Consider the following 14,660-nt stretch of genomic DNA (forward strand, 5'->3'; position numbering starts at 1 on the left):
AGATAAGCTAAACACTCTCAAGAGGCTTCTCCAGGGTTGTGTCCTTGGACTGTAAATAAACATTGAGACACAATTACAATTTTAAAGGTGTGTGGAAAATTATTTTGCGTGCAGATCTTCTACAATGTATAATATACATACATGTATAAAAATGCTTTAAAGGAAAATTGTAATGCACAATTATTCTTGTGCTACTCACACTGCAGAGGAAGTAAACACATAAGTAAGATCCCACTCAGGAGTTACAAGCACTGCAGCTCCCAAGTTGAACACAACTGGTGATTGGAGGGGTTCTGCAACTGTCGCTGCCAATTGGCACTACTGTTTCCTGCTCGAGATCTGCAATTCTCTGCAGCTCCCAAGGGGGACTTTATCTATGTGTTTGACCATGTTATGGGGGTTCTAATTTGTAGTAAAAAAATATCATACTCTAACCAATTATCAATTAATGTCCCTTTAAATACTCTATGAACAGCGTCTTCATTTTATGCTGTTTGGCTGTATGATATAAAAAAGAAAACATTTTATCTATTTTAGTCTGCATTGTTTCTTAGGATAATATTGCTTTCAAAAAGGCAAATGTGTGTGATTCTTTATCATTATACAAAAACTGTGACTTACAAATACAATTTACTTATTTTTTGTGGATTTTTTTTTTTTTAGAATACAAATCTTTAATTACAAATACAGTTATTGTTCTTTTTTTGGAAGTACAAATATGTTTTTTAGAAGCACAATCTTCTTTTTGGAAATACAATTTATTATTATTTTTTTAGGAATTACATTTCCAGCATGTGTGCAAACACACTAGGCGCTAGCGACAAACCCAATACATTATCCGATTGGTTGTCACGGGCCAATCAGATCATGCATTAACACCTATCTCCTATGTATGATCTGATTGGTCCGTTCCATCTTCACTATCTATTTTGCCCCCTTTTAAACCTCATTCCCCAAGGTTCACTTGGGGGGGAAGCCAGGGGATCGGCAGGGTGCCCCCCTAACACACCGGGCAGAGGCAAAAACAAATAGTGAAGATGGGTGAATTACAGTGCCCATTTGATTGGCCCGTGTCTTCTTGAGGTTACCGGATGCACAACCAATCAGATAATGGATTTGGTTTGGTGCCAGCACCTCGTCTGAACACTTTCAAAAATAAATGCTAGTTCCCATTTTGCTAAAGGACTTGTGATGTCACAGCAAGTCAGTTCAACAGATTGCCTGGAAATTATCTACTGCTTTGCCCCAGAACATCAGCACCATCTCAGGTAAACTTCCATGTAACATACAACATGGCTTTACATGTTAAAAGTGATTACTCTCATTTATATCATAGAACACTATACAGAGGAATATTGATTTTTATGTTTTTCTAACAGTTTTAGGTAGCAGGGAAACTGTCTTTAGCATGTTGTCTTCTTTCAGAGGTTTTTATGTTGTCATTTACCAAACGACTAAATGACTAAAGTGCTTATTTTGCCTTGTTTTTTTTTTTACAAAAATGTACTAAGGAATATTGAATTTGTCAGCCATTTCTCCACATTGAATTGAAAGCAAAATGGACTGCTGTGACATTACAAGTCCTGTAGCAAAATGGGAACTAGCATTTATTAATTTTCTTGACACATGCTAGATGGGTAATTCAAAAATAAAAAGTACTCCCAAAAGAAAAAATTGTATTGTATTTCCAAAAAAGAAAAGTGTACTTCCAATAAAGAAAAATTGTGCTTCCAAAAAAAAAAGAATTATATTTGTAATTACAGATTTGTATTCTAAAAAAACAACGTATTTCCAATAAAAAAAATGTATTTGTGTATTTAAATTTGGATTCATATGTCACAATTTATGTATAAAGATAATGGGGCCGATTTATCATGTGTTGGGCGGACATGATCCGCTGTTGGCATTTATCACTGCACAAGCATTACGTGTGAAATGGTTGTGCAATACCACCCCCTGCATAAATCATGATGATGGTGTCGGACGAGTTAAGGAGCAGCGGTCTTAAGACTACAGGGGTAGATAGGGTTGCCAGTGCCACCCGTCCCTTAAAATACAGAACACTTATAAGTTACACATGCTGCAGGGTGTGCAGGGAGGAATATGAATAGTGTTATCTAGAAAAACAATACATGTTCCTCCCTGCACACCCTGCAGCATGTGTAACTCTAGGGGTAGATTGCAGCATCCGTTGCTTGATAAATCTACCCCATGGAATCACACACACTTGCCTTTTTGACAACAATCTTATTCCATATGTTTCCCCTTTAAAATCCTCTTGAGAATGAATATATTATCTAAGGCTAACTAGAGACAGATAAAAATGAGTTCCTCTGCTGCTCACACTATCTCTGTGTAGCATGTTACAGGGTCAATGTTCTAAATATTACAGCATAATCTCTACCCTCTCTATGAGCAACAGAAAAAAAATACACTGATAGATTAAGAGTCTTACGTTAGCCTTAAAAAGCAGCGTTGAGAGGTCCCAACGCTGCTTTTTAACGCCCGCTGGTATTACGAGTCTGGCAGGTACAGTTGTACCGCTCACTTTTTTTCCGCGACTCAAGCATACCGCAAATCCCCTTATGTCAATTGCGTATCCTATTTTTTAATGGGATTTTCCTAACGCCGGTATTACGAGTCTTGGAAAAAGTGAGTGGTACAGCCTCTCCTGTCAAGACTCCTACCGCATTTGAAAGTCAGTGAGTTTTATGGGCTAACGCCGTAACATAAAACTCTTAACTAAAGTGCTAAAAAGTACACTAACACCCATAAACTACCTATTAACCCCTAAACCGAGGTCCCCCCCGCACATCTCAAACACTTAAATACATTTTTTAACCCCTAATCTGCCGACCGGACATCGCCGCCACTGTAATAAATATATTAGCCCCTAAACCGCCACACACTCCCGCCTCGCAAACACTAGTTAAATTTTATTAATCCCAAATCTGCCATCCCTAACATTGCCGACACCTACCTACATTTATTAACCCCTAATCTGTATTAACCCCTAAATCAAAATCTAACCCTAAACCTAACCCCCCCCCAACTTAAATATAATTTAAATAAATTGAAATAAAATAGCTACAATTAACTAAATTAGTCCTATTTAAAACTAAATACTTACCTATAAAGTAATCCCTAAGCTAGCTACAATATAACTAATAATTACACTGTAGCTATTTTAGGATTTATTTTTATTTTACAGGCAAGTTTGTATTTATTTTAACTAGGTACAATAGTTATTAAATAGTTATTAACTATTTAATAACTACCTAGCTAAAATAAGTACAAATTTGCCTGTAAAATAAACCCTAACCTAAGTTACAATTACACCTAACACTACACTATAAATAAATAAATTACCTAAATTAAATTAAACTAATTACAATTAAATAAAATAAACTAAAGTACAAAAACAAACACTAAATTACAAAAAAATAATAAAATAATTACAAGAATTTTAAACTAATTACACCTAATCTAATCCCCCTAATAAAATAAAAAAGGCCCCAAAATAAAAAAAACTCCCTACCCTATACTAAATTACAAATAGCCCTTAAAAGGGCCTTTTGCGGGGCATTGCCCCAAAGTAATCCGCTCTTTTACCTGTAAAAAAAATTACAATACCCCCAGAAACATTACAACCCACCACCCACACACCCAGCCCTACTTTAAAACCCACCCAATCCCCCCTTAATAAAACCTAACACTAACCCCTTGAAGATCCCCCTACCTTGAGAAGTCTTCACCCAGCCGGGCAGAAGTGGTCATCCAGATGGACAGAAGTCTTCATCCGATCCGGGCAGAAGAGGACCTCTAGACTGGCAGAAGTCTTCATCCAGGCGGCATCTTCTATCTTCATCCATCCGGAGCAGAGCGGGTCAATCTTCAAGCCAGCCAATGCTGAGCATCCTCTTCCAACGACATCCAACTGAAGAATGAAGGTTCCTTTAAATGACGTCATCCAAGATGGCATCCCTTGAATTCCGATTGGTTGATAGGATTCTATCAGCCAATCGGAATTAAGTTAGGAAAAATCCTATTGGCTGATGCAATCAGCCAATAGGATTGAGCTCGCATTCTATTGGCTGATTGGAACAGCCAATAGAATGCGAGCTCAATCCTATTGGCTGATTGCATCAGCCAATAGGATTGAACTTCAATCCTATTGGCTGATTGCATCAACCAATAGGATTTTTCCTACCTTAATTCCGATTGGCTGATAGAATCCTATCAGCCAGTCGGAATTCAGGGGATGCCATCTTGGATGACGTCATTTAAAGGAACCTTCATTCTTCAGTTGGATGTCGTTGGAAGAGGATGCTCCACGTCGGCTGGCTTGAAGATGGACCCTCTCCGCTCCGGATAAATGAAGATAGAAGATGCCGCCTGGATGAAGACTTCTGACCGTCTGGAGGTCCTCTTCTGCCCGGATCGGATGAAGACTTCTGCCCATCTGGAGGACCACTTCTGCCCGGCTGGTTGAAGACGTCTCAAGGTAGGGTGATCTTCAAGGGGTTAGTGTTAGGTTTTATTAAGGGGGGATTGGGTGGGTTTTAGAGTAAGGTTGTGTGTGTGGGTGGTGGGTTGTAATGTTGGGGGGTATTGTAATTTTTTTTACAGGTAAAAGAGCTGATTACTTTGGGGCAAAGCCCCGCAAAAGGCCCTTTTAAGGGCTATTTGTAATTTAGTATAGGGTAGGGATTTTTTTATTTTGGGGGGCTTTTTATTTTATTAGGGGGGATTAGATTAGGTGTAATTAGTTTAAAATTCTTGTAATTATTTTATTATTTTTTGCAATTTAGTGGGTTTTTTTGTACTTGAGTTTATTTATTTAATTGTAATTAGTTTAATTTAATTTAGGTAATTAATTTATTTATAGTGTAGTGTTAGGTGTAATTGTAACTTATGTTAGGGTTTATTTTACAGGTAAATTTGTATTTATTTTAGCTAGGTAGTTATTAAATAGTTATTAACTATTTAATAACTATTGTACCTAGTTAAAATACTCTGCATAAAACATTTTATGGTGAATAAAAACTTGGTAATGTCTATTTAAATATGTATGAATGTATGAATGTATGTATGTAATGGTTATGTTCTGCTAAGATAATTTGGTTACTTGCCTCCAGTGTAACTTGGTTGTTTTTGTTGTTGTTTTTTTTATTAATTACTGTGACATGCTGATTCGTTATTTCCTTTTTTTAATTTGTAAGCTTCACAATGTTTTACACATATTTTTTTTTTCTTGCCTTCCATGTTGACTTGAGAAATCTCAGTGTTTGTTTTTACTTTTTATTTTTATTTTTTGCTCTGTTTGTTGCAATGTAGAAAAAATGATAAAACAACTACATGTGAAGGAACTACCCCAAATACAGTTCAGGGGCTGAGTCAAGGAAAAAATGGCAGCCCTCCAGATCTAGACTACAGTGAGCAGGCTTTGTTGGGTAGTCTACAAAGCCAGGAAGAAAGTCCGAATCCCACCAGCTGCAGTTTAGCAGATGTGTCCAGCAGCAACGAGCGGATAACAGAGAGCACCGTAATCACTTTACCTGATGTTGGCATGACGGGCGACTGCACCGTGGTACAGAGTGAGGACTTGTCTCGCTCTCTGTGTATCTCTGTGTTCTATTATTTAATATCTTCCTTTCTGTTATATTTTTTGTATAACCATACACTCATCTCTAATCATGATCAGTCTTGACCTTTAGAGCAGTACCTGTTAAATAGCCTGTGCTACTTTTTCCAGTGTCTGAAGGGAAAGATGGTGAAGTCACTCTTATGTCTCAAGAAAAAGAGAAAGAGGAGGATGATCTTGACGAAGTAGAAGAAAAAAACGTGAAGATAAAACTGAAGATCTTGGAGTCGCCCAAGGCCATAGTACCATACAGCTCAATGCTTATATTCAGCTCTACCAACCCGTACGTCTGTATGTCTGTATTCTATTGATGTGCTTGTCTATCTGTGCCATTTATGTTTACATTGTTTGCTCAGTTTACAGTATACTGGTCTGTCACCTTGCATAACTGATATTATTTTTTATGGTCACGTTTTAGCACCCTCATTGGATGCACTCAAATACAAACCTAAAACACAGGGTGCCTCTCCCCTCCAATGTTTAATGCACCATTTTCCTTTTTATATTAGCAGCCTGGCTGCCATGCCGTTCAGCAACCAGACCCAGGACTCTCTTCTCCTTTCCCTGTCCCTGCACAAAGTGTGTTAGGGTCAGATAGCAACAGCCAGTTCAGCCTTGGGTTCATAGGCCCTGCATTTACTTAGAGAATCTGATGATTTGCAATAGCTGGGATATAGAGGGAGCAGTGGGCATGTATCTAACCTGGGATGGGAGCTAATTTTTGCATATAGCTGGCACAAAGCGGTATACAGGATAAGCATATAGCATGGAGTCTGGTGTGAGCATCTAGTCAGACTAGGGGACATGCACCTGGCCTGATGTGTGCATTAATATGGCATAAAAGTGGTATGGTGGAATGCAGATGTACTGGGATCCACTATAAGCATAAAGGGTTGTAAGTTGCATTAATCTGGTTACTAGATTTCTGATGAGAGTATAAAACAGGGATAACATGGCCCAAGCATCTGATATAGAGTCTGATTTTAGAATACACTTTGCATTAAATGGGATGCAGGCATATACCTGGGCCAGGATCTCCTGTGAACATATAAAGTGAAAGCATGGTGTATGCCATTGCTTGAGAGATTGATCTGACCATATAGCAGGCATTAGAGAGGTGTAGATGGTTTACATCTGGTCTGGAATTTGATGTGAGCATAACTATGGGTATGAGCATGTAAATTTCCTTTGATCCTGTAAGCACATGTCTAACATAAATGGAGCTCCAAGGGAGCATGCAGCTTGTCTCGGGTTTGATGCCACCATATTGCAGGCATACAAGGGTGCCAGAGCTATGCATCTGGTCTGTAGGCTGAAGTGTTTATTTAATTGACAAAAAAATAATGAATTGTGTCTGGGATTTGTTGTGTGCGTATAAACATAAACAGAATACAGTGACACGCTCGTTTGCAAGTCCTGGGACTAGCATCCTGATTGGCTGCTTAAAGTCCAGTTACCATGGGATGTGGTAAAGGAGGATATTCTGAAGAAACATGTCTTCCTTTTTTACATAGAGATGTTCAGGTGATATTTTCTAGTCAGCTTTCTACAGCTACACTACATCACTTTCAAATGCTTCAACATTTGGGTATCATGTCCCTTTAACATAATTTTAAAAAACATCTAACTATGAGGAGGTTATTTTCAATGTAAAACAACTCTTCCTTCTTGTCTTCTGAAGATGGCTTTTATTTTTAGGATAAGGAAAGTCTGTCATTACATTGTGAATTTGAGATACTTTGAGATGTGCATTCTACTGGTAATTGCAGCAAGCAGTATAGCTCTGGCAGCGGAAGATCCTGTGCTGACGAATTCAGACCGTAACAAAGTGAGTATGAGTTCCTGTATATCTGTATTATTATTGAAATTGAAATGCACATTAAATCCAAACAAATATAATATCTCTTGCATTTTAAAGAGCAGCCTTTAATTATGCTAAAATCAAAAATTTTTGCACAGAAAAAAAAAATTAAGATAATCCTGTTTATTTTTATTTAGTAGCTAAAAGAAGGATAAAGCTCAATGGATTAGGACATCTCACGCAACCTTATTGGTGGGCAATGACATGCCCCACAAGCATAAAAAATGGTCTTAGCTAGCTAAATAAACTAGCTTAATAAATAATGTGACCTATAACTAAACAAACTCATTTACTAGTCTCTTCCTGCTATTTATCATTCTATCTTTATTTTATGTGCCTCTAAGCCCTGACATGCAGACATAATATATCACCCACTGTAATGCACATGTTAAGTATAAAACTATATGCTTAATATAAATTTATATATTTGGACAGTACTTTCAAAGAATCTAAAAACTTTCAAATAAAATGTATTTTTTTTAAAGAATATGGGGCATATTTATCAAGCTCCGAATGGAGCTTGATGCCCCGTGTTTCTGGCGAGCTTATGCTGTCAGCATTTATCAATGTGCAGCGGACATGATACGCTACATCGTATCATGTCCGCTCGCACTTTCATAAATCTGCCCCAATATATTTATAGGTTTCCTATCTATTATGAGTATGAAAAAACAGCAACTCATAATTTAGATTGAAACTAGAAAAATGTGAGTTTATGCTTACAGATACTGTTGTATTAATGTTCATTGGGTGATGGGATGATTCCTTTAATTCTATTGGTGGAAAGAGACATGCCCCACAAGCCTGACAAGATAAAGTTGGTTTGCTCTGGATTTATATCATCAATGCATTTGTATTGCTTGTATGCCAACATTTTCATTTCATAATCTCCCTTTGATTTTTTTCTCAACTCAAATTACTAATATTACTATTTTTTTTATCAATGTGCAGGTTCTTCGTTACTTTGACTATGTTTTTACTGGTGTCTTCACATTTGAGATGGTTATAAAGGTGAGAATTTAACCTTTGCAAAATTATTTATCTAGCTCAATGCTAAACCATTTTACCCTGAGGTTAAAGAGGACAAGAAGTGATAGATGTTTGGGCCACTTGTTGACAAATGTAGATATAAAAACGTGAGTGCGGCTTAGTTGCTTTGTGAGTGGAGCAGAAATAGTTGGCCAGTCCAGGGCAGAGGACAGTTGGTCCACGGTTATGGCTAAACTGTGCCTGAATTCACTGTGAAAACAGAACTTTAATAGAGAAAGGGAAGTGTCTGGAGGGAGAAAACTGAACCGTTTCATAAAATGCAGGATGGTTGGGTGCTCTAATACCCCTGCAGCATCAACAGCCACCTGTTACCAGTTAATCCCCCTCCTCTTAAAACCCAAGTGTTAGTTTAGAACAAGAAATGATTGGTGAAATGGTACATTCATAAAGTTCAGCAGTCATTTATTTTCTTCCTTAAATAATTACTATAAATACTAACCTCTCCCACTCATCCGTGAGGTAAAAGGCACAAGTGGGCTAAAGGAGACTGCACCTTGATTTGGTACTATTCCATAGAGCAGTGGTTTTAAAAGTGGGAGGCTGCCTCCCTGAGGGGGGGCGCTAGAGCAGATAACGGGAGGTGCGGGAGCAGTGACACTTTGCACTATCTATGGAAATCACAAGCAGCAGCTGATTTAGCAAAACATAGAATGGTTTTTAAGAGATCACAAATACACTTGCCATGTCATGGTGGAATGATGCAAAGGGCGGGATGTAGTTGGAAGAAATGCACTGGGGTCGAAATCGCTCAGAGACTGCGTTGCGTTTGTTGCCTTGATCAGTAACTTTCTTTTAACACAGGAGTAATTGAGTTCAAATTGAAACGTGAGCTAAGTGGTGCTAGGACAAAATGCTGAAGCACATTTGTCCATCAGACATCCGAGAGACTGTGTTCCGTGGTTGTCCGAGGGCAGATACGCTCCAGAGTGCTCTGTTCTAATCAGAGCCAAGGGCGCCACAACCACCTCTGGGAACCTAACCATGGGTCCCACTCCCCACGACATGCTTTAAACTATCTATCTGTCTGTCTGTCTATCTTTCGATCTGTATCTATCCTTATCTATCTCGTGGCAGGACTGTTGTCCGACGTCCATTTGTCTGTCGGAATATTATCCGTCGCACAAATTTCAGTTGGACAAATGTCCATCGGATAACAGTTCAGCCACGAAGCTAAGCAGAATATGGTCTCGAGAGATGTGTGTGAACTCTGAATATGATGTAAATTACAGTTTAAAGTAACTTCTATTATGGGGGGGGGTGACACTGTCTTGTAAATGTCATCAAAGGGGAGGCCCAGCGCCTAAGACTTTGAAAACCACTGCCATAGAGCAGTGATGGCTAACCTGATGTTTTGGAACTACATTTACAATGATGCTCAACTAGACTTCAGAGTGTCTAAGCATCATGGGAAATGTAGTTCCAAAGACAGCCATCACTACCATAAAACAAGCTACTAAGCTCTGTCTGTCCTCAGTTAAAGGTTTCTTTATTCTGTAGGCAATTGACCATCATAGATTTTGTCTCCCTATTGGTACATTTGATGGTTGATTTAAAAAAAAAAATGTATGGGATTTGTTTAGAATGAACAGATGTGGCAAACATTAATTCATTTTAGGCAATGTGCAAAAACAAACTATAATTACGTTAGTGTAGTGTCTGACTGGGTGACTGGGCAGTCATTTTTTTCAATACACAAAAATAATACATAGAGTAGTGTTTTGACACCCTCTAATTAGTCACTTGTTATTTTGTTTTTTGACTGCTTAGTAATTCACATTCAGTCTAGAGGCTCATAAAGAAACAGCCTTTTTAACAAAGAGATCCGCAAGCTTGATGTTTTCTAATTGCAATTAAACCTCCACACAACAGCAATTATCACTATGGTCTTAGGAAAACATGTGTTAGCAATGGAAGTGAATAGAAAAGAATTTTAGTGAAAAGACTACTCTTACAGGAAAAAAGATGCATACATGGGTGCTGCTTTTAGAGTGAATAAATATGGCCCTATTTAAAGGGACAGCAAAGTTAGAATTAAATCTAAATTGATTGGATAGAGCATGTCATTTTAAACAACTTTTCAATTTACTTCTATAATGAATTTTGCTTAATTTTCTTGGTATCCTTTGTTAAATAGTAATCCTAGGTGAGCTTAGGAGCATGCAAATGTGTTAAGCCAACTGTTTGCAACAATGTTTATAGCAATATTATACATAGTTACATAGTTGCAAACACTGCTGCCATAGATTGCTAAAGGTATGTGCATGCTCCTAAGCTCCTATCAGCCTACCTTGGTGTACTCAGCCTAACTAGATGCTAGAAGTACAGTAAATTGGAAAGTTGTTTAATATTACATTCCCTATTTCGATCACTAAAGTTTAATAACTTTACTATCCCTTTAAGCTGCTAGGAAGCCCTTCTGGTGCAGGATTGCTCCTGTAAGTCTGCAACCCCGAGTTAAGAAGCAGCAATCTTTAGATTCTTGCTTCCTAACCTCTCCACTACCTAAGTAGTGGCAGAATTGAATCACACCAGACTCATTTATCTTGGATGATTGACAAGTCATACTCTCACAAATTTGGTCATGTGAGAGCATAGGGGGTGGGTTACACATTCTATTACTTGTGTAATGTGAAATCCTGGCAGCAGATACTGTTTCTGAACCCCCAATTGTTGTTGGACATGTTCCCTAGCTGAGAACCTTGTCATTTACATGTTGTTAAATGGCCCATATATATATATTTTTCATAACCTAAAATATTGTAAATCTATTTAACTTTAACACATAGGTGTTAATAAATTTAGATAAATATTTTCTCATATAACTTTCCCTGGTTCAGTTTTAAATCTTCCTAACAGTTTTAAGGTATAACAAATTATTTCAGAACATTTAATTAAAATACCAAATGTTGACTTCATATATTTGTACTAAATGAACTGCAGATGTTTGCTGAATACATTGACAGAGAGGCTAACACTTTCATCTAGAGTTTGTTGCCTTACTACATTCAGAGGAGAATTGCTTGGCATTTCAGGGCTGGACTGTCTTTTTGGCAGGATCAGACTAATATGCTACAGGATATTTCCCCACTGTCAAAGGCATCGTGAGTTAAAAGAGACTACGGGGTCACTTTACCAAATGTTGGGCAGACATGATTCGCTATAGCATACGCTGTCAGCATTTAACATTGCACAAGCATTTCTTGTGAAATGCTTGTGCAGTGCCACCCCCTGCACATCAGTGGGCAATCGGTTGCTAGCAGGGGGTGTCAATCATTCCGATTGTATCTGATTGGGATGATTGCAGTCCGCCACCTTTTACATTAAAGGACCAGTAAACACAGCACATTTGCATAATCAACAAATGCAAGATAACAAGACAATACAATAGCATTTACTCTGAATTTCATATGAGTAGTAGATTCTTTTCTAACACATTTTAAAGTTATGTATATTTCCACTCCCCCTGTACCATGTGATAGCAATCAGCCAATCACAAATGCATATACGTATAGTCTGAGTTCTTGCACATGCTCAGTAGGAGCTTGTGACTTAAAAAAAGTGTAAATATAAAAGACTGTGCACATTTTTTTTAATGGAAGTAAATTGGAAAGTTGTTTAAAATTACATGCTGTATCTGAATCATGAAAATTTAATAAAGCCTGAGTGTCCCTTTAAGGAGCAGCAGTCTTATAACTCGGCTTCTTGATTTCTGTTTCCGGCAAGTCGGAAACTACGGGGGTAAATAGCAGCATGCTTATTAAATCTACCCTTGCACCTTGAGTTGCACTGGTGCCTCGGACAAGCAAAGCAGTTATTCCAGCTGGTGTCCTTTCACTGTTAAGTGCTTATCTTTGTCTTCTTTTTTGCGTATGCCATTGGGTAAGGAGAAACCAGACATGTAAGCCTTACCCACATTTCCTAGATGCAACTGCACCTCACTGATGAGTCCAAAAGAGATCAGAATGTACATCTGAGATTTGTTGTTTTCCTTCATTCAGAGGATAATTTCCTGCTATTTTGGGGGTTAACTGTCTTTGGCAGGATCAGACTAATATGCTAAAGAATAGTTCTTCTCTGTGAAAGGCACAGTGAGCTAAAAGAGACTGCAACCTGGGTGGCCTCTTGGACAAGCATGGACGTTCTTCCAGCTTTTGTCCCTTTTCAGCTGAGTGCATCTGTGTACTTGAGCAGCACACTAAATAAAGAAGTGAAGAGTTGTCAGCAAATATTAGAAAGAAAAAAAGAATAGAACTGCAAATTAAATGATTAAATATTACCTCTAACTTATCTAAAATGTAATCAGAATAAACTTTACTTTGTGTTCTCCATTAGAGCCATTTTTAGCCCATTACCTTGGAAGCATATGCACAGGATACCATTTGTGTGACTTCTATTAGCTCCACAAATAATCCACATAACAATTGTTATTAGAGAAAATGCAGTGTATCAACTGACAAATTGTAATGGTTTCTCAAAGCAAGGTTGAATTGATACTTATTTTTTTCATTTTAATGACTTTGGGGTCTTCTAGTTTATATTTTACCAACACAATCTCAGGGAATTGTCTCCTTCACAGATGATCGATCAGGGATTGATCCTACACGAAGGTTCATATTTCCGTGACCTCTGGAACATCTTGGATTTTGTGGTGGTGGTGGGTGCACTGGTCGCGTTTGCTCTGGCGTAAGTTTTATCCTTTATCATGTTTGCTGCACGTTTTCCTCTACCTGCTATCACTGAAAGGACCCTATTAAAGGGACAGTAATGTCAAAATCAGCCATTCATAGTTTAGATAAAAACTTTACAATTTACTTCTGTTATCAAATTTGCTTTGTTATATTGCTATCTTTTGTTGAACAGCATACCTAGGTAGGTACATAATAGCTTATAAGCATGTACGTGTCTTTAGCACTCTATTGGAGCTTCCTTTGAAACAATGTTTGTACCACTATTATTCATATAAAGCTCTAGACACATGCGCACTCTGAGCATACTTAGATATGTTTGTCAACAAAGGTTACCAGGAGATCAAAGTAAAACTGATATTAAAAATAAAAAAGGTTTTAAAAACATTGCATGAATCAGGAAAATGTAATTTTGACTTAACTGTCCCTTTATTAAGTAGATTACATATTACACATCTTATAGTAAATGTTTTGGTATGCATAAAAAAACTACTTATGGTCAGTATTTTCTAAAAAAAAAATACAATTTTCTGTACTTTATCATCATTTATGCAGAAAAAGGAGGAATATAAGAACATCAAACACAGAATTTTTTTTGATTGCACGACTATCAGAAAGAATTGTTATAAATAATGGTTAGCTTTACAAGGTAAAATATAACAAAAGTTAAATATAACAAATGAAAAAATCCAAGTGCGTAGTGTTTGATAAACAGGTCAGTCTTATTCATATCTGTGGCTCATGTCTCGATGGCTAAATCATTTAGACTGGTAAACACAACTTACTTGTAAACAACAGTGGACAATAAAATAGTGGTTCTATTTATTAACAGAGACCTCCAATCAACATTTTAGCATTCTTGGTTCTCTTAATTGCTTAGAAAGATCAATTTCTGAAACTAACCTCTGATTTGTTTTTAAACACTGTACTATTGATTGTTATTTAGCAACAATGGAAGAGAGAAGGTCAGATCATCAAAACCAGCAGCAGAGAGTTAGAAGAAGCATTGAGGTTCTCAACTGGCAGTAGTCACTTTAATATGAAGGAGTGCTCCTGTATGTGCATCAGTAAGGACTTTAGAGGAAGGAGCACATCAGTATGTGCAACAGTAGGTGCCTTAGGGGAAGGAACACTACTGTATGGGTATCATTAGGTATGTTAAGAGAAGGAACACTACTGTATGGGTATCATTAGGTATGTTAGGGGAAGGAAAACATCTGAATGTTCTTCAGTAGATTCTTTAGGAGAACAAACACTTTTGTATGCATTGCCAATATCTGCAGAATATAATTGTGTATGAATTTCATTGTGTGTGCATTAGCAGTACGTTAAACTGTATTAAGAGATAGATAGATAGATAGATAGATAGATATATTACTATTTCTCCCCTGCAGAAAGTCACACTCTTTTTATGATATTA

At 37.4% G+C, this 14,660-nt stretch overlaps 1 protein-coding gene across 1 annotated transcript in view; it reads left to right on the plus strand.

Annotated features, from left to right (window-relative positions):
- The window catches only part of CACNA1E (calcium voltage-gated channel subunit alpha1 E), a 519,663-nt gene that overhangs the window by 410,512 nt on the left and 94,491 nt on the right, over positions 1–14,660 (plus strand). Inside the window, exons 20-24 of the mRNA XM_053693950.1 lie at positions 5,338–5,597; positions 5,756–5,927; positions 7,343–7,472; positions 8,457–8,516; positions 13,132–13,238. Coding sequence (XP_053549925.1) covers positions 5,338–5,597; positions 5,756–5,927; positions 7,343–7,472; positions 8,457–8,516; positions 13,132–13,238 — 729 coding nt within the window. The remainder of the gene's footprint in view (positions 1–5,337; positions 5,598–5,755; positions 5,928–7,342; positions 7,473–8,456; positions 8,517–13,131; positions 13,239–14,660) is intronic.

Source organism: Bombina bombina, chromosome 10, assembly GCF_027579735.1.
Source record: "Bombina bombina isolate aBomBom1 chromosome 10, aBomBom1.pri, whole genome shotgun sequence".
Taxonomy (NCBI): domain Eukaryota; kingdom Metazoa; phylum Chordata; class Amphibia; order Anura; family Bombinatoridae; genus Bombina; species Bombina bombina.